General features: G+C 41.3%; 1 protein-coding gene and 1 long non-coding RNA gene across 2 annotated transcripts in view; one reads left to right on the plus strand and one right to left on the minus strand.

Moving 5' to 3' along the window:
* ZNRF2 (zinc and ring finger 2) overlaps positions 1-17265 on the minus strand; it is a 93486-nt gene extending 76221 nt beyond the window's left edge. Inside the window, exon 1 of the mRNA XM_032758411.2 lies at positions 16032-17265. Coding sequence (XP_032614302.1) covers positions 16032-16497 — 466 coding nt within the window. The 5' untranslated portion in view covers positions 16498-17265. The remainder of the gene's footprint in view (positions 1-16031) is intronic.
* LOC131384500 (uncharacterized) overlaps positions 15772-21031 on the plus strand; it is a 39275-nt gene continuing 34015 nt past the window's right edge. The window contains exon 1 of the long non-coding RNA XR_009215394.1: positions 15772-15797. This is a non-coding gene — a long non-coding RNA (uncharacterized LOC131384500). The remainder of the gene's footprint in view (positions 15798-21031) is intronic.

Genomic DNA, 21031 nt, shown 5'->3' on the forward strand with positions numbered 1-21031 from the left:
AAAGCAGCCTGATGCCCTCTCCAGAAGCAGATGCTAGTGTCATGCTTCTTGCACAGCCTGCAGAACCATAGGCCAAACAAAGCTCTTTTCTTCATAAATCACCCAGCCTCAGGTATTTCTTCATAGCAACAATAAAGGGGCTAATACATATATAACAAACTACAAATCAATATAAATAGATGAATAACCCAATAGAGAAATGGGCAAACCCAATGAATCAGCAATTGAAAAAAGAAACATGTAGTTAACAATAAACACATGGGAAAATGCTCATTTTCACTAGCAACTGGGAAATATATCTAATAAATCAAATTTTTCATCAAGCAAAATAGAGGAAAAGAATAGAATACCATCTAATAACAGAAAAGTTACAGGAAAGTATACTGCTGGTACAGAATAAATTAGTATGCATTTGTAAAGGGGAGTTTTTAATATTTATTAAAAATTGAAGTGTGCCTACCACTCAATCAGAAAATTCTACTTCTAGTTATCTGCTGTATAATAAAGAATTTGTCTGGTTCCTGGCACAGAACTTCAAAAATTCTTGAAATTTTCCAAGTGATGGAGTGTCTTTGTTACTCATGAAATCCTTGGACCACACCTGACTTTAAACAGACAATTCAGAATGGGAGCTAGTCACCAGAAAGACCAACCATGTGATTAGAGGGCAGGGACTGTGAGTCAGCCCTATCCCTGGGGAGAAGTAGGCTAGAGATTGAGTTCCATCAATTCACCAATTTTCAGTCAATCATGCCTTCATAATAAAATCCAAATAAGTCTGGACACCTAGGCTTGGAGAGTTTTCCCGGTTTGTGAACACACAGATGTGCCAGGAGGGATCCACAGCTTTATTCCACAAGGAGGGCAAAGGAAAGCTCTGCATTCAGGATCCTCCTGTACTTGGTACTGTGTGTCTCTTACTTGGCTGATCCTGATCTATATCTTTTATAATAAAACTAAATAACAAGAATTGTAAGTATCATGTTTTCCTAAGTTCTGTGAGTTGTACTAGTCAACTATCAAACCTGAGGCGTCATAGAATTCCCCAAATTTTGTAGTCTGGTGGGCAGAAATGCAGGTGCCCTGGAAACCTCTGAGGTGTGGCTGGCACTTGAAGTGAAAGCAGTCTTATTGGGATAGTGTCCTTCCCAAAGGCATCTGTGGCAATTGACACTAACTTCAGGTAATTAGTGCCAGAATTATACTGCAATATACTTGTTGGTATCAGAATAGTAACCATCCTAGAAGAAAAAAATCATACATATGTACAAAGACTTATTCATAAAGATGTTTACAATAACACTGGAAAAGTAAAAATTTATAAACATTCTAAATATTTACTAATAGAAGAACGGTTAAGTAAACCATGGTGCATATGTACTACTGAACAGCAAGTACACAGCACTTAAAAAGAAGAGTTGTGCTGGGCATGGTGGCTCACGCCTATAATCCCAGCACTTTGGGAGGCCGAGGCGGGTGGATCACGAGGTCAAGAGACCGAGACCATCCTGGCCAACATGGTGAAACCCTGTCTCTACTAAAAATACAAAAATTAGCCAGGCGTGGTGGCATGTGCCTGGTATCCCAGCTACTCAGGAGGCTGAGGCAAAAGAATTGCTTGAACCCAGGAGACAGAGGTTGCAGTGAGCCAAGACTGTGCCACTGCACTCCAGCCTGGCGAGAGAGCAAGACTCCATCTCAAAAAAAGTTGTATTCATACGTTCTCCCATGAAAAACTCCTCTAAATACAAGTTATGGAGAAAAAGCAGGTTTTACAGCCGGGATGGCTCACGTCTGTAATCCCTGCACTTTGGGAGGCCGAGGTGGGCGGATCACAAGGTCAGGAGATCAAGACCATCCTGGCTAACACAGTGAAACCCCGTCTCTACTAAAAATACAAAAAAAAAAAATTAGCCAGGCGTGGTGGCGAGCGCCTGTAGTCTCAGCTACTTGGGAGGCTGAGGCAGGAGAATGGCATGAACTTGGGAGGCAGAGCTTGCAGTGAGCAGAGATCATGCCACTGCACTCCAGCCTGGGCAACAGGGCGAGACTCTGTCTCAAAAAAAAAAAAAAAAAAAAAAGCAGGTTTCAGAAGAACACAGTATGACCACATTCCTGCCAATAACAGCCTCCATCACAAAATCACATACAAAATGAAACTACTTTTTTCTATGTACTTAAAATTATGTAAATGAGTTAAAATGGAAGTATACATATAAAAAAATAACAGTTACATCGGGGAAGACAATGGGATCAGCAAACGAAGACTGGAAGTGACTGTCATTTTATCTTATCTGATTTTTGGGGGGTTGATTCCTATTTCTTTTGCAATTAAAAAAAGAGAACTTCCAGTTAAAGAGCAGTAATTGAACACGTTCATACTAGAGGACTGAAAGTGACTTTCACTTTTTTTGCATCATCTGATTTTTTTTTTTTTTTTTTTTTTTGACATAGTTCCGCTCTTGTTGCCCAGGCTGGAGTGCCATGGCGCGATTTCAGCTCACTGCAACCGCCTCCCGGGTTCAAGCAATTCTCCTGCCTCAGCCTCCCGAGTCGCTGGGATTACAGGCATGCGTCACTACGCTCCGCTAATTTTTGTAGAGACAAGGTTTCACCATGTTAGTCTGGCTGGTCTCAAACTCCTGACCTCAGGTGATCCACCCGCCTCGGACTCCCAAAGTGCTGGGATTACAGGCGTGAGCCACCACGCCTAGGGGCAGCATCTAAATTTTTACAGGAGTGAATTCGTATTTCTTCTGCAATTAAAAAAAGAAAACTTCTAAGTAGAGATAACTAGTTGTACACATTCATTAGTTTCTGCTCAGTCCAAACATCCTACTAAAATGATAAAAATGTAATTTTTAAAGGGAATACACCTATAAAAAATCAAGAAGATGAAATAAAAAGCAGTACCTTTAGACTCTGGAAAGAAAATTAATGAATAATAATTTTCACTGCAGAACTAGGAAAGCAGAGAAGCAAACTGATTTACAGCAGGCACAAGAATTGGCAAGCACAAGATATCTCTGGAAGCAGGAGTGAAGGCAGGCCTAAAAGAGAAAGATTCATCGCCAGTCTGTGTAAGGAGTTGTGAGATCTCCCAGTTGTCCTCCCTGACTTGCAGCAGCTAAGCAACCCCAACCCTGGCACTATATTAGAAGTTTGTTATTTGGAGAGGGAAAAGTTTCTAGACTTGCAGACAACAGGAATAGCTGAAGGCAGAGGTCCTGTATTGATACTAAATATGGAGATTAAATGAAAGTATCATTTTGAGTATTAAGACTCTCAATCTTCTTCTCACTCTGCTCCTAGATCACTAGCATAAACGATTGTGTCTTCCAGGCAAGAAAAGTCATTTCTGGAAAATATGACCAGCCCAAGAAAAAAGACAGTAATATTCCTAAGAAAATGGCCCAGATAGAGGACACTACATGCACAGAGAGCTTCCAATTTGCTTTCTAGTGCCCCCCACTTTAAAAGTATCAGGAGTTAGCCAAAGATCACCAAACATTTAAAGAAAATATCTAACAAAAGAATGAAGCCAAACAAACAGAAAAAGCAAGTGGGAAGAAACTGAGTAATCAGGAAAGGGAACAAAGCATACACATACATACATATACATACATACACATACGTAAATACACATATACACAAACAGATGCACATGTAAATATATATCAGTAATATTCTTAGAAAAAGATATTGTGCCCACAAAACAAAAATGGAATATATGAAAAAACACTATTTTTTAAAGACCTCAGAAATTTTAAAAACATTAAAAATTAAGTTAAAAATTAAAATTACAGAAACAAAAATTGACAAAAGAGTTACAAGATCACATTTTTAAAAGTCCCTATCTGCGCATGGTGGCATGCACCTGTAGTCCCAACTACTCAAGAGGCTGAGGCAGGAGGATCACTTGAGCCCAGGAGCTCAAGGCTGCAGTGAGCTAGGATCACATGACTACACTCCAACCTAGGTGACAGAGCCTCAAGACCTTGTCTTTAAATAAATAAATAAATCCCTCAAAAGAAAAAAAGAACAAAAAGCAAAGACATAAAAAAAAAAAGAAAAAAGAAAAAGCAAAGGATTACTCTAGATGTACGACATCTAAATCATCAAAGAAAAAAATAGCAAAAAAAAAAAAAAATCACAGCAGCGGACTCAAAGAGCTTACCAAATATGTTGCACAATGAATGAAAACAGTTCCCTCCCAAGGCATGTAATAATGAAATTTTCCTACAAAGGGTCAAAAACCATAATGACATCTATGTGCTCAACAGCAACACTAGAAGCCAGAAGGCAACAAAACAACACATTTTAAATTCTCAGGAAAAATAACTTCAACCTAGAATTCTATGTCAAGTCAAAGTACTAATCAAAAATGAGGGCAGAAATAAAATATTTTCAGGAATGGAAGCCTCAAAAAATTTTTACCTTACACATATTCTTTCTCAGTAGGAACTACGAGATTATATCAACTAAAAACAATGGAGAACATCAAGAAAGAAGACACATAAATTCAAGGAACCAGGAAACTGAACATAAGAGAGAGGCAGGCAAATGCAATTTCCAAGATGATGATGAACAAAGAGGGATCTCATAGGATAATCAATTCAGAACAGGGTAGGTCAGAGGGTCTCAAAAGAGGCTTTAACAAGAAAATGAAATTCGGGCAATACTCATTATATGAATAATCTGAGAGGAGATTTATACAAATGAGGAAGGGTTGTAAAACTAAACAATTTTTAAACTAACAAATTTTTAAAAGACAAAAGAGAAAACACAAAATTGTACAGGAAAAGAAAAGCAGCCAAGTGTGAAAAGGACTCTGAATTATTAAAACTTAATTAGATTCTGTACATTTCACAACTAAAATACAGAATAACTCACACTTAAAATACTACAAGTGGTTGATCTAAGTCTCATCTCCAGATAATAGCTAAGGAAATCATCTACTCTACCACGGACTTCTTACAACATAGACTCAAAAGAGATAGTGCTTATGAAGTAACTTTCTTAACACATAAATTACTATATGAAAGTAACTGTATCAGTTCAATATTTATAAAGACACTTAAAGTGGCCAATATTAAATATTCTTAATTTTAGTTATTTTGTTTTAAAGAAACTAATGGCAATCCTCCAAAGAACTCTGTGTATGGTAAGGTGGTAGGAAGAGTGGACAAAAGAAATTATTAGGGAACTGACATTTCAAGGTGACCAGATACGCTGTTTTTGAAGAAGTGCTATGATGGACAGGAAATCTGGAGAATTACAAATCAAGACTTCAGGGCTCTCAGACTGAAGGGTGCTGAAGCACCAGAAAGCAGTGAATTGCTTTAGTAAATGCCATGTCATCCAGGTTGCCTGAGATGCAGTAAATCATGTAACTAAAAAAATCTAAGTTTTTCAGCCTCTGCCCTGAAGCAGCAGCACACACTTAATGAAAATACTGACCTACCTTATCAACCATCCTTCCAACCATCTCCAACCACCCACAAAACACACTCACATTGATAACACTCTGTAACACATTCAAATGATTATAAAAGAGCTATAAGCACAGTGTAATTTTACTTCTAAGGCAATTTTATAACTGCCTCCATTTGTATAATCTACATTATACCTATTTGGTTCAAAAATTAATTTACCTATATTTACATTATACAAATAAAAACACAGCCTACCACTTCTTTCTACAGCAATACATTTTTATAGATAATTTAAACACAGCAATAATTCTGATAATAATCTTACCTTAAAACATAATAATGTAGTTATCAAATACATTTTGGGAAACATTCAATATTTACAAAGTTTTTACCATGTGTTTGGCATAGTAAATGTGCTGAAAAAAATTCAAATGTTCAGGGGAGAATTCTGTAAATATAAGGAACACATATTATAAAAATAATGAAAACTGGATTGTTTTTGCAAAGTCTGAGCAGTTGGGAAGAGAAAGGAATATGGTATCAGAGTAAAGCACATGGTCATTCTGAGGAGGGTGAGACTGGAAGTGGGGCATAAATCTTGGATGCTTTAATTTTTTCATTCATTGAAGAGGTTCGTTCAATAGTTAAAAGTATAAAGGTATGAAGTATGTGGACTACTTTAACCCTCACAATACTACAAAAGCAGGTTTTTGTCTTGTTTTGAGACAGAGTCTCATTCCGTCGCCCAGGCTGGAGTGCAGTGATGCAATCCTGGCTCACTGCAACCTCAGCCTCCTGGGTTCAAGCGATCCTCCTGCTTCAGCCTCTGGAGTAGCTGGGACTACAGGCACGCACCACCACACCAGGCTAATTTTTGTTTTTGGTAGAACCGGGGTTTCACCATGTTGCCCAGGCTGGCCTCCAACTCCTGAGCTCAAGAGATCGCCCCCGCTCAGCCTCCCAGAGTTCCGGGGTTACAGGTGCAAGCCACTGCACCTGGCCTGATTCTAGAGATGCGAAAACGGAGGTACAGAGGAACTAAGCAACTTGCTTAAGGTCAGCCCAAGAAACACGACTTGAAGACTTAAACTCTTCCCCACAATAACAGAATACAGCCTGGACATAAAGTGCATTCATCTCTGCTTTTGTAATTTATGGACAGACGCAGAACTCAAACTGAGCTAATCTGAGTCCTTTCTGCTGGAAGTAGAGAAAGGTACTCCCTTCAGGCCTGAAAGATCACATGTAGTTGGAAGTACAGAGAGTCTCAAGGCCCCAGCTTAAAGAAGGCCCATAATGCCTGGGGGCAGTGGCTGACACCTGCAATCCCAGACACACAGACACACAGACACACACACACACACACACACTCACTCTCTCTCTCTCTCTCTTCCCTTCCCTCTCTCTCTAAATTTCAGCTTCAGGGGCCTTGGGTCCTGCATTTGTTCCTTCAATTCTCTAAGTTACCCTAGGATCCTTTCCAGTAATTTGAAACAATATAGTTTTTCCACTTCATGCTATTTTGAGTTATGCTTCTATCCTTTACAACTGAAAGACTCAAGATTCTCTGACCATGGTGCAATCTTTTTTTTTTTTTTTTTTTTTTGAGATGGAGTCTTGCTCTGTCACCCAGGCTGTAGTACAGTGGTACAATCTCAGCTCACTGCAACCTCTGCCTCCCAGGTTCAAGCAACTCTCCTGCCTCAGCACCCCCTAGTAAGCTGGGATTACCGGCACCTGCCACCATGCCTGGCTGATTTTTGTATTTTTAGTAGAGATGGGGTTTCACCATGTGGTCCAGGCTGGTCTCGAACTCCTGACCTCAGATGATCCACCCACCTCGGCCTCCCAAAGTGCTGGGATTACAGGCGTGAGCCACGGTGCCCAGCCACGGTGCAATATTTCTAAGTTAACACTAGAAGTAACGAAAGGGTAGTAGTAAGGACCACCACAATAAAGTCACACTTTAAAATAACTTCCAAGTAAAAGAAAATATTGAAATGCAGTTAACATGATTATTTCTCAATAGAACTGACTTTTAAAAGAAATAAAAATGTGTACTCAATGATAATGAAAATGGTAAGTATCCAAAGCTATGGGAAGTGACTATATGTAACAAGAAGTAAACACAGCCTTAAACGCTTTTATCATTAAAAAACAATAAATAAAAAAATAAAAGAAGCTAAGAGAAAGAACAAAATTACAAAATGATAAAGAACAGAATGGAGGTAACAGTAGAAAAAATTAAAAACCAACAAAAATAGCAAAAGGTATTGTTCAAACTGAGCACTGGCTCTCTGAAACATACTACACATAATCCTGCCTGGGCAATATAGCGAGACCCCATTCTCCACAAAAAGGAAAGAGAAAAAAAAGACAATAAAAATAAAAATAAATAACCCATTATGTATATATGGCTTCTTTCTTTTTTTTCCTCAGCTCACATATAAATAGGTAAATTAAAGAACTATTACAGACTAATCACAATTCAAGCAAAAATTAGGATATTCCACATGATCAGAACTTATGAAATCCAAATGACTGAATACATCTATAATTTTCCGACACACTAAATATTTTTGTCACTAAAAAAAAGAGCCCTGAATGAAATAATGACTCTGATAGGTGACATTACTCGAAATATATCTACCAATCTGCACTTATAAATATCAAAAACCTCACAAGTTTTTATGGGTTAAAAAATTTTACATAGTCCTAAAGATTATACCTTGCTAGAAGCTGTTTCCATTTCTAATGAGCAATTTGGCAATAAAGATCAAATGCCTTGAACAAAAGCGTATCTTTGTTTCTGGCAATCCCATGTCGCTGATAAATTTCTAAGAACTGGCCAGGCACTCACGCCTGTAATCCCAGCATTTTGGGAGGCTGAGGTGGGTGAATCACTTGAGGCCAAGAGTTCAAGACTAGCCTGGCTAACATGGCGAAACCCAGTCTCTACTAAAAATAAAAAAATTAGCCAGACATGGTGGTGCATACCTGTAATCACAGCTACTTGGGAGGCTAGGGCACAAGAATCGCTTGAACCTGGGAGGCAGAGGTTGCAGTGAGCCAAGATCACACTACTGCACTCTAGCCTGGGTGACAGAGCAAGACTCCACCCCCCCCCCAAAAAAAAAAAAACCAAACTGTAAAAATTTGCTTACCAAGGTGTTCATGGCAACAGTATTTTATTATAACTGTACCAAACTAAATGCTCAACCATAAGGAACAACCAGATAAATCCTAGACTCTTCATTGTCTCTCATACCTCCACATCTAATCCAGGTGGCTCTATCTTCAAAACACGGGATATCCAGAATCTAGCCACCGCTTAGCACCTCCAGCACTGCCGCCCTAGTCCAAGCCACTGTTATCTTTCATCTGGATTTTTGCCTCCTTGCTGACTCTTGCCACCTCACACAATAGCCAGAGTAATCCTTTAAAACCCAAGTCAGATTATGTCAATCCTCTGCACAAAAATACTCCAGTGTCTCCCCATCCCTCTTTAAAACAAAAGCCAGAAACCACAGGTCAGTGGTTATGAGGCAGTTTATGATTCTGTCCCAACCTCATGCCACCCCATTATGCTCTCATCTTCTACAGCCCTCTGCACTCCAGCTATAGTAAACCTACGTATCAGGTACACTCATGCCTCAGGGCCTTTACAGTTACTGCTCCCTGTGCCTGAATATGTTTTTCCCCCAGAGATCCTCATCCTCATGGCTTGCTCCTTCACTTTCTGCTTGAATTGTCACCTTGTCAGTGAGGTCATCCTTAAAACCCGATTTAAAATAGCAACTATAGATAGGCGTCCACCCCATAATCTCTATCAGTCTTTGCACTCCATTTTTTTCCATTACACTCAATGCCCTAACACACTATGTATTTTACTTGTTTGTTTACTATCTCTCCCAAATAGAATAATAAGGCCCCTAAAAGCAGGGATTTTTATCTTATTTCTTCACTGCTGTATCCCCAGAATAGTGTCCGGAAGAGTGGGTCCTCAATAAATATTTGAGTGATTTTTGGAATACTGGGTAATAACTTAAAATCATGTTATAAAAAATTTTAATGTGATGTTAGAAACTGGTGGAAATGGAAAGAGCACCTTATCAAAGAATATGTAACCCATGGATCAAGAAGAAATCATATGGGAAATTAAAATACATTTTTCACTGAATGTTAACAAGAACACTTCAAAATCAGTGGGATTCAGGTAAAGGAATTCTTGGGGGAAAATGTGTAGCTTTAAAACTTTGTATTAGAACATTAGAAAGGTTAAAATCAAAACAATATAAAAATGAATGTTCCAAATTTTGTGTCTAAAACAAATACATATATAAAAGACATTAACACTTTTTTCTGGTTATTTCTGGTGGTAAAATTACAAGCAATTTGCGATTTTCATACATGCTTTTCTGTATGTTAGTTTTTCTCTAGTGAACAAGTATTATTTTTATAATTTAAAAAAAAAAGGTTTTAAAAAACTTCCTTTCCCTGTGGTTGAATTCTAACTGCTGGCCTCTTCCTCTGCCTGTCTCTTAAAATACTTGCTCCTCTGGATTCCATCCTTGTCCTTCGTCAATCTATATTCATCCCTTAGTAATCTTATCCATTCTGGATTCATTTATAACCTGCAAATTGATTTCTCAGTTTTTTGTAATATCCTGAATTAGAGACTCATGTTTCCAACCACTTAAAGGATACTTCTATCCAGATGGAAATCCTATAGCCACTCAAATTTAACAGGCCTAAAAGGAACCCATTATCGTTTCCTAAAACTTGTTCTTTTCATCTTTAGTACTGGTTAAAGACATCATTATGTACCCAGGTTCTCAATTCTATCAGTTCTACCTTAGAAACCTCAATCAAATCTAACTTTTCTTCTCCCTCACCAATGCCATGTTTTCAACGTAGGCATCTTCTATCAGTTACATTTTAAAAGAATCCTAACTTATTCTCCTGCTATCACACTCTCTTCCTTAAGAACTGAATCCTGATCAGGGTTGCTGCATACAGCCTGGAGTCTGCACCACTAGAGAAGGTCGCCATCCATGTAAACTAAGAGCGTTAATTGTGCCCAATGGCCTAATTATGATACTCCCCCTGCTTTCAAACTTCATTAGATAAAACAAACCTACAGCACTATAAAATCCTTCAACTGGCTCCACTTTCTATTTTTCTAGCTTCAGGTTCTCATCATTCCTCTACGCACCCTACAATCCAGACATATTTAACCTTTCAGTATGCCCTATCAAAACCCACACTTTTGTGGATTTTTCTTTAGTCTATAGTGCCCTCTCTCAGTAAAACTTCTAAATCCTTCAAACTACAGTTCAAACGTACCCTCCTCTGTGAAGCATTTTTTGACCAGCCTAGACAATGATACTTCACTAAGCATTTTGTTAACAGTTCTATTACAGAATTTGTTGCACTGTATAATAATCACATATATCCATCTCTCAAATTCAATGGAGAGTTGAGCAGTGCATAAAGAAGCTCCACATTTGTACCCTCAGTATCTACAATGTCCAGCCCCTAAAAAGGGCTAAGTTCATGTTTATTAATACTATACTTACCATATGCATTAGTACAACTTTTTTAAAGTAAATTAAAATGAGTTTAAAAAAAAAGTTACATGTTCAGCTGTCAGTCTATCTATAATCCATGTGGCGGACAGAACTGATGTGACTATTCTTGATTCCTATACTTCCTGGTATTTTAACCTTTGTATAATTCCCTTCCCCTGGACGTGAACTGGACCTATGACTTGCTTCTGATAAATGAAATACAGCAAAGGCAATGGGTTGTAAGTGATTACATGTACACGATTATGTAAGAACATAGCACTAGTTCACCTCTGATAGACTCTCTTCCTTTGCTGACTTTGAAGAAGCAAGCTGCTCTGAACCTAACAGACACAAGGAAATAAATCCAGCCAACAACCCAAGGAAGTCTGGGGGCAGACCTCTACCCAGTTGAGTCTCTAGATAACAACCCAGCCCTGGCCTACGCTTTGACTGCAGTCTTACAGAGGACACAGCTAAGTTGTACCCAGCCTCTTGGCCCACAGAAATTGCGAGGCAATAAATGTGTTGCTTAGAACCACTAAATTTGTAGTCATTTGTGAATAAGCAGCTTAGAAAACGAATAAAATCAGAACCTAAGGTATTTCTGAACCCCTTGTTCACAAAAAGGCCTACGTTTGCTCCAATTTCTTAACAAATAAATGTCATGTACATGCAAAATTAAAACACAGACTAACATTTCAAGTAACAGTTCTTAAGAATATTTACATAAGGTTAAACTTAGGAAGTAATTTGCTACATAAAGCAGTTCCTACACTCTCTTTTAACACATTTGCCAATATATCCAATTGTACATAATACTTAGTACATGTAATAAGTTTAATATTAGGGCAATTCTCCTTACAAACCCAAATAATAATAAATAGTTTAAAAGTTGATATCTAATTAATGATATTTGGCAATCAGAAGAACTTACTTACTGGTCACCAGGCAAAGCAATCAAATTGGAGGAGAGCAAGAGACTTGCTGGAGATGTGCCTGAGGGAGTAAGACACTACCTTACAACAACAGGGCTCTTACTCCCTCGGGCACTGCACCAGCCAGCAAAGCATCAAAATACCAGGTTCTTAGGTCACGCTGCTCTCAGATCAGGTGATGCCCTGTGCAACTCACCAATCCTCCCCACCTTGCAGTCAAGAATAGTTCCAAAAAATGCCCAAAGCAGAAACTTCCATGACACAGGCCACACTTACACACAGCAAAACTTATAACACGAAGGTATGAAATTACAAGTGAGAAACAATAACCACCAAAATTCTTATTACTTCAGGAGTGGCAGGGGTTGTGGTTAGAAGGCTCATTTTTCTTAGAAAGAGGCAAACATTCCTCTTCTGCCACTCCCCATAAAAGCCTTCAATGGTACAAAATAACATTCAGGAATAGGAAATAGATTAATTACAATATCCCAAATTCAAACATTTTGGCACTTGATATTGGTAAGAAGTGATAACTGAGACCGATTCCATAATGGTTAATTGATGAAGATAACACCATAAAACTTCACATCTGCCTTAAAAATTAAGAGAAATCTTCCTAGAAATACAGGTCTTATTCAACATATTCAGTTTTAAGAGATAACCCACAGTCCTTCAATATAAGAAAACATGTTTCACAAGTAACAAGGCACCTGAATTACAATCAGACTACTGAAATACTCATGAGCAAGCCACACCCAAAAAAGATCAAGAAAATCAGGAGGCCAAAAGCAACCCAGCACCACTGGTTGTCTTAGATTAAGTCATTTTACATTTTCACTTCCGGACTCAAGGATACATTATAGAAGCCCACACGATTTCTCTGGAAATAATCTCCATGTGTTGGTATATTTCTATAGCCCAATTCATCTACCCCATCCTTGCTGCATCATTAAAGGCTATTTTACCACTCATATTATGCTCTTATGAACAATAGCTACTTGATAGTGGAAAAAAAACGTAGACATAAATTAAAGCCAAACCCTCTATAAGATACCATCAAGATTTTTAAATATTCGGAAATACGCTTAAGACCTGTTTTAAAACAAAGGTGATGGACAACACTAGCAGTAGTCAAGAAAGTGCCTGTTCACTTTAACACTCCCCAGTCTGAAAAGAGTAACAAGGACAAGATTTACTTCACCTAAAAACTCCTATATAAATATAATCACATTCTGATGTCTGGCAACTCAATTCTAGGAAATTTCTACAAACTGAAATATCTGGATTAGGCATTTTTCTTCCAGTTCTCTAGAGAGAATAAGAGTGTATATAGCCAAAATAGATGTCCAAAAGACAGCAAAACATAAAACCAACACAGAAAACTTCCTAGTTCAAGATGGCAATTCATTATGAGGGAACTGCTAACAATTCCACTTGCTAGACTCTCAAGTGTTAAAAATAAAAGGAGGGGGACTGTTTTTCATTTTCTATAAATTACATGACAGCTCACAAGAGAATAATTTTGAATCTTATTAGTACCACATTTTCTTATTAAGAGACGTTAATAATATAAACAACAATTAAAACAATAGTTTCACAAAAAACAATATGAACTTTCCACTAATTCTAATAATCCTTTTATCAATTTTCAGATGGACTTATTTGTATATAACCATTTATACAATGTGTAACTGAATAAACACAATAATGTTATAATCGACACTAAAAAGTTAAGTAAATGTGAAGTACAGTCAAGTCTAATTTTTTAATTATAAGATTCTTCATCTAGCTCCCTAAATCTCAAGATGATGAGAAACATGCTTCTATCGTCTTCCTAATAACCCGTCCACTAAAATATAGGTAAAAATCTCAGTAAGGCAATGCCACTAAGATGGGTTTTTACATAAGTGTATTCCATCTCCCTGTCTCAACAGAGATTTTAGGATGTGGCACTTTCATCTGATCCTGTCATATAATGAAGAACAGGTAATTTCTCTGATCCCTTTCCAGCAATTCTCAACTGAGGCTCCTCATCTGAATCACCAAACATAGGAAATTATTTCAGTGACTGTTTTCTCAATAGTTCTAAGAATGATACATAACTAAAACCCTCCTAAATGCACTGGAGCTAAAAGTTAAAATTCATTGCACACTACGGCACAATTCTCTCCAGAAAGCTGACTGAGTAAGGCTGGTATAAGTTCCTCAGAAAGTGTCACTGTACTACTAGGCCCCAGTCACCCAACCCCAACAGCACTAAGAGAAGTATAGTGAGTGCACAAATCTAGAACTTAGATAAGAAAAAAGATAAATGCTTTATCTCCAACTTTAAGCAACTAGGTATTTTTACTTACCAGGGAATAGCATGGGGCTCAACTGTCCCTTGCTCTGAATGGAATGCATTTACTTAACAAAATAAACCCATAGAAATATAATGTTTCTCAAAGGGAATTATCAGCTCTTAGAAAATGAATTTTTAAAAATCAGCATATTAAATATCAACTATTAACTTGACAAGGCTTTTCCTATTCACCCTTCTTTAGCAAACTTTATTCATCTTCTGATAACTGCTAAATGCAAATTTTCACTTTAAAAAGATAAATATTAAAAACCAGTTTGCCCTTCATTCTCGCACTAATCACCAATTCTCTGAAACTGCCTTTTATATTCTTCAGTGTGGACTACAGCAACTTCAACTGTTAGGTTAGTTGTGATCAAATCACTTTAAGGACACCAGTAGAGTTCTTTTACTCATAAGCAAATGACTTTTTTAAATGGCCCAATTTTAAGACGGATGAATATTTTTAAGAAGCAAGCATTACTTTAAAACAAGGTAGCTAATTAAAAGTCAAGCGTCGTTCCATATTGAATGTACAAAGCGTTACTAAAAAGATGGGAAAAACGAAACATGACATTCCTATTTTTAATTTATGCTGGCGTGTGTGCTGACAGTACAGAACATCAGAACAGATAAATTACTACGTATTCCACTTTACTAAGTCTCCAAAGTTCCTACGTTTACAAATATATACATAAAAGAGGCACAAAAATGTAGGGGATGGTGTTTTCGCTGCTCATCTGTGCTCAGTTGCTAATTTTTCTAATACCAGATACATAATGCGATGAACTGGGAATGCATATCTTCTATACTTCTATTTATTTTCATAAAGCGGGGAGTGGAGGGGAGGTGGTCTTGATTCATTTACTATTAGCGTTTTGCAATAAAGTAGATCAGCATAAAACATAACTGAAGAAGTAGAATTCATTTTCCCCAGGACAACGCACACTTCCTCCTGTTTCTATAGTAAAGCACATCATTTTGCTATTAAAAATGTCCATTTTTCACAACTGATTTTTCCTTAACTCTAATCAACACTACTCTTCAAAAGAACCTAACCAATTACTGTACCTTGTAGGCAGATGTGCAAAATTTTTACTTCCTTAAGAAACTTTTCCATTTTTTAAATGCTTTCCAAATTAAGCAGGACTCGCATTAACTGTGATCTTAAGTAGCAGTTTAGTGAGGTTTAAAAACAAACTTTTCATTAACGCATTCATCCAATTAAAGTGACATAGTAAGTGGGACTACTGACACAGATTTCAGGATTATAGCTTTATATTAAAAGTCGGTCCAAAGATGGTAACTCAGTGTTCATTTGAGACGCTTTGACTTTTGGCCTTTAAAAACTGTTCCCCACTCGAGTCCCCAGATAGAACTACATTTAGCAACGGGTCTCCTCCTGACTTCCTGGTACTAAAAACCACAACCACAAGGGCTGTTTCGTCGGTTTGTTGTAAAACATTTGCTCCAGTCATCTCACTGCAAAACAGACTTTCCCTACTGGGCAGCTGCTGAGGTGAGGGTGCTCACGATGTTTAAAAACAAAACTACGCGTCTACGTGGTAGCGGCACCGCAGGTGTTAAGTGCCGGGTTTCTTCCCAGGATGGAGACCGGCGCGGGCTGGGCCGGGAAGCAGCCCCCCGAGCCCCGGCCGAAGGAGAAAAGGAGAAGGGTAAAAATAGCCGGCGGCCACGGCCCACGTGCAGCCGCGGGAGGACCGAGCGCGGGCGCGTGGAGAGGGGTCCGTACCTCCAAACATGTGCGGTGAGAGGTGAGCTGGTAAGGAGCCGATCACCAGGCGCGGCCCGCCGGGGCTCCCGCCCACCGGCCGGTCCCGGCCGCCGCCGCCGCCGCCGTCCTCAGGGCTGCTGTGCACCGAGTCTTGCGAGCCGTACGGGCCGCTGCTGCTGTTCGGGATGCTGAAGGAGGACTGCGCCGCGCGGGTCCCCGACGCCACGCTCCCCACGGCCCCGCCGAGGGAGCGGCTGCGCGGGGCTGCCGGGGCTGCCGAGGCCGCCGTGGCGCCGCCAGAGGCGCTGGGCTGGTGCGCGCTGGGCACCTGAGCCGGGAACCTCCCCGCGGCGGCGGCCCGAGCGCCCCCGCCGCCGCCCGCGGTCCCATTGGCCCCTCCGCTGCTACTGGAAGGTAGATCCGAGCCCGAGTACGCGCGCGTGCGGCCGTTAGCGGCGGCCGGGCCGCTCTGTTTGGCGCCCATGTCCGCCCTGCCCCGGGCCGGGCCCGCGCGCTGCGCCCCGAGAACCGGGAGGGCGGGAGCGAGCGCGGGAGCTAGAGGGCAGGGCCGAGGCGCCGCGGCCGGCCCAGAAAGGCCCCCGCACGTCCAGGGCCGCCGCCCGGCGTCCAGAGGGGCAGTCCGCGCCCGGCGCGCTCTTCTTGGGGCGGTGGGCGAGGCCGGCGGCCTGACGCGGGCGCGGGAGACGAAGAGACGCGGAGAGGAAGGGGTCCCGGCTGCAGGCACCCCTCGCTGGCTCCAGCAGGAAGGGGCGGCTCAACTGGCCGTGCGGCTGCCGCTGGTTTCGGTTCTGGTGCGCCACGACGGGCCGCTACCGCTCTCTGCCGCCCCGCTCGGCGCCCTCGACCTCGGCACCGCCTCCTCTCGGGCGGCCGCTGCTACCGCCGCCATCCTCCGGCTCCCACGGCGGCTGGCGGCTGAGTGGGAGGCGCCCGCCCAGACTCCGCCGGGGCCACCTTCCCTCCTCCCCCAGCCACCCAGCTGTTATTAACGGAGAAATAGGAAAAACGGGTGGCGCGCGAGGGGAGGACGAAGAATGGGAGGGAGAGGTGGCGCGCGCTTCCCGGCAACCGTCGCCTCGCTCCCCCTACTAAGGAGGGGCCGGGCTGGCGGGAGGATCTGGGCCGCGAAGGTGGGGGGTGCCCAGGCGGGGAGGAGGTTCCCCAGCCCTCGCGCCGGAAGACCGCGGAGCGGCGCGGCGCGGCGGCAGGGTGCGCCCGGCCCGTGTGTTTGGGTCGCGCGCAGTGACCCCGCCCCCGCCCCCCTGGCGCCGCCAAGCCGATTGGCTCCCGTTTGCCTTGCTCCGCCTCCCCCGTCCGCGACCTGCCCGCCCCTGCTCCGCCTCGCCAAGGTACTGCGGTGTGGTAGGTGCTGCCACCCGTGGACTCGGTGATGGACAGGTCTCTGGCCCCGCCCTCCCAGTCAGCGCGCGCCCTTGTCTTCCTCGCGGGGCCTACGCCGATAGGAGGAACGGACACCGGGCGCCAACCAGAAGGCGGCCCCTCCTCCCGCACGTGGCCCACCGACGCTGTAGGAGCCTGTGTCAGCTGCAGCTTTTCCTGGCAGGGGGCGTGAATGGCTGTGTCCTGTGCCCAGAGCCATTTGGTTTCGGTGGGTGTTGGTGTTACACACTGATTTAAAAAAAACAGAAGCTCAAAAGCCAGCTTGATCTCAATTAGACTTACTCATGAAACACCAACCTGGGAGGAAGCGCAGAGTTGGAAGAACTCGGGATAATCCAGCTTGACCCTCCGTGGTAGGGCAAATACTGTGGTACCAGGAACGCTGCACCTGACTCACAAAACCTAGGATCTAGGCCCAACACCAAACTAAATTATCTGTAGTGAGCAAATTATTTTACTTTTTTGGACTTTAGGTTTATTTTGTTTTTGTTTTTGAGACGGAGACTCGCTCAGTCACCCAGGCTGGAGTGCAGTGGTGCGATCTCGGCTCACTGCAACCTCCGCCTCTCGGTCTCGAGCGATTCTCCTGCCTCATCCTCCAGAGTAGCTGGGATTACAGGCACATGCCACCACGCCTGGCTAATTTTTGTATTTTTAGTAGAGACGGTCTTTCACCATGTTGGCCAGGCTGGTCTTGAACTCTTGCCCTCAAGTGGTCCACCTGCCTCAGCCTCTCAAAGTGCTGGGATTACAGGCGTGAGCTACCGCACCAGACCGACTCTAGTTTCTTAACCTGAACTGTTTGTGTTAAATCCTAGGGCACCTGCATCTTTAAGATCCTATAACTTCTCTAAAATGTAATGTAATAAAATTCTCCTCAGTACCTTCCTCGGTGTTGGTGTGGTCTCTTCACGGCAGAGCAGGGTCTGGATACCCAGGGAACAGCCTGCTCTGAGACTCCCATTTTGAAAATGTCTAGTCTCTACATGAAAGTAATAGCAAGTGGTGTTTTATAAAACTACAGAAATAAATACTTTGTTGTTTTTTCACTATTTGCAATAAGTCGTTTATGTAATGATTTTCACCACTCTTAGGGTATGGGAATCAAGTTTTTAAACAAATGGAGAATATATGTATACATATAAAGACATGCATTGTGTATCTATGTACACAAGCACACATATATAAATGGAAAAACAAAGGTACTCAGTGCTTTATATGCAATATCATGTTAAGATATGGTCATCATTTTGGTTAAGTGCCCTCTCCTTATAGATGTTTCCTGCCACCTCCTCCCCCATCCCAGCATCACAGATTGACTTCAGTGTTCCCACTCAGTGCTGTACAATACCTCCTTCATAGCTCTGATCATGTTATTATTATTATTAGATATCTTGCTTGTCACTACACAATTGGCTCCATGATAAACTTCATGTCTGTACCTCCAGTGTTTAACACAGTGTCTGGTCTTGGGATGGTACAATAAATGTTTTGTGAATAAATGAATGAATGAGTGAATACATACATCCTCACCAGTTGTACTATAACGATTCTTTCTTGAATGTCACTCATTAACTTATCATGTTCTTATTCTCCTTGACATTTCGCTTGTGGTGGGTGCCCCTTCCACCTCCTCTCTGGTGGGCCTTTTTGTTTCTTTCCCCATGAAGATTCTGGAGATAAAATGCTGGCCTTCTATGTTCTTTCCTTGGCCCTCCTTCCTTTTTCCTCACCCCTCTCATCTCTCTCCAGTCACCAGCATGAAGCTGTCGATGTGTGTTATTGTCAACCAAACGGTTCTGACTTCATTGAAAATGTGTCGCTTATTTGTTTGTTTGTTTGTTTGTTTGTTTGTTTATTTATTTATTTATTTATTTATTTATTTATTTATTTATTTTGAGATGGAGTCTTGCTCTGTCGCCAGGCTGGAGTGCAGTGGTGCGATCTGGGCTCACTGCAACCTCCGCCTCCCAGGTTCAAGCAATTCTCCTGCCTCAGCCTCCAGAGTAGCTGGGATACAGGCACATGCCACCATGCCCGGCTCATTTTTTTGTACTTTTAGTAGAGACAGGGTTTCACCATGTTGGCCAGGATGGTCTCTAACTCCAGAACTTGTGATCCACCCGCCTTCGTTTCCCAAAGTGCTGGGATTACAGGCATGAGCCACCGTGCCTGGCCATCACTTCTTTATTATACCTACCAGTTCTTCAAAAATTAAAAGTGCTGCTTCATCCAAATGAGTACACATAGGTATACACATACGTAGAACTGCAACGGGTTTTTGAGATAATACCCATGCTACCTGAAATGCACTCTGCTTTCTATTTGACTTCACTTTTGTAAAATGCTGGTCACTGCTTATTGGATTGATTTTACACCCCCCTATGGAGTTGTAATCTGCACTTTGATAAACAGTAGTCTAAATCAGTGCTTTGCAAACTTTAGCACATACAAGGATTACAGGAAAATCTTGTTAAAACAGGCTGTTGGGCCCCATCATCAATGATTCTCATTCCATAGCTCAGGGTTGGGCCTGGAGAATTTGCATCCTAACAAGCTGCCCAGTGATGTTGCTGCCATCAGACTTCGGAGTCTTGTTTGGAGAAGCACTGGTCTAAATGATGCTTTCCTCTACAATCAGAACTGTTGTATTAATGCCTTCACGACTTATCAAGAGACAAGAGCCCTAGCTCTTTAAAATTTTTCAAATTTGAAGGTTTCAAAATACACTATATTCCTCCTGATGCAGTTCAATGATATTTTGACCAAAGGCTTTGGGGGTGCAAAATTAGTCTGAATGTATTGTTAAAGCACTTCACATTGACAAAATTATTGGCCACAAACCCACACTGGAACAGGTAAGCTACTTCTGGGCTTTCAATAAAAATGCCTGACCAATCAGTTTGTTGTTGTCTGGTTTGAAGTTTAGTTGGGGCAAGCCTCTTCCCTTTGTGTTCCCTTACTCTCCTTTGCATTCCTCTTTCCTCTCTTGGTTTCTCTTTTAAAACTCTGCTGGATCAGACCTTTGATGTGTGGGACAGCAAATTTGCATAGTGACACCCATTAGGCCTCTCAGTCGGGGACCACAGCCTCTCTACAGGGCTGTCCTGCAGCCAGCACTAGCCCTACACATTTTGCTAAGGTTTTGCCATCCCACTTTTCCCCTTGTTATAGGATTTAAGAGATAGTTATGGCTTTGCTTTTTTTTTTCAAGTTAGTGTTCATACACTACCTCATCTCTACCAAAATAGGACTATATGTATAATTACCTATTTTTAAATAGGCCTATTTTCCTATTATTTTACTTTTTAAAGAAACAAATGGACCATCTAAACATTAAAATGAATCTTAGTACATCCTACATATGTGTTAATACATCCTACATACACTGTCCAAGATCTTAGTGGTGATTAGAAACTTACATCTTAAATTCAAAATCTTAGTTTGTAGTATTTAGGAGTCACATTGTTGGGTAATTGTTCAGAAAACATCAAAAGTTTATGTAATGTCTTTAACAAATTTTTATCCTCCCTCCCCTGTACTTGTATTAGTTTTTTAATGAGAAGCAAAAGATAAGAGCCAATCATGACAGGATT

The sequence above is a fragment of the Hylobates moloch genome, unplaced genomic scaffold (assembly GCF_009828535.3).
Source record: "Hylobates moloch isolate HMO894 unplaced genomic scaffold, HMol_V3 SCAFFOLD_1, whole genome shotgun sequence".
NCBI classification, from domain to species: domain Eukaryota; kingdom Metazoa; phylum Chordata; class Mammalia; order Primates; family Hylobatidae; genus Hylobates; species Hylobates moloch.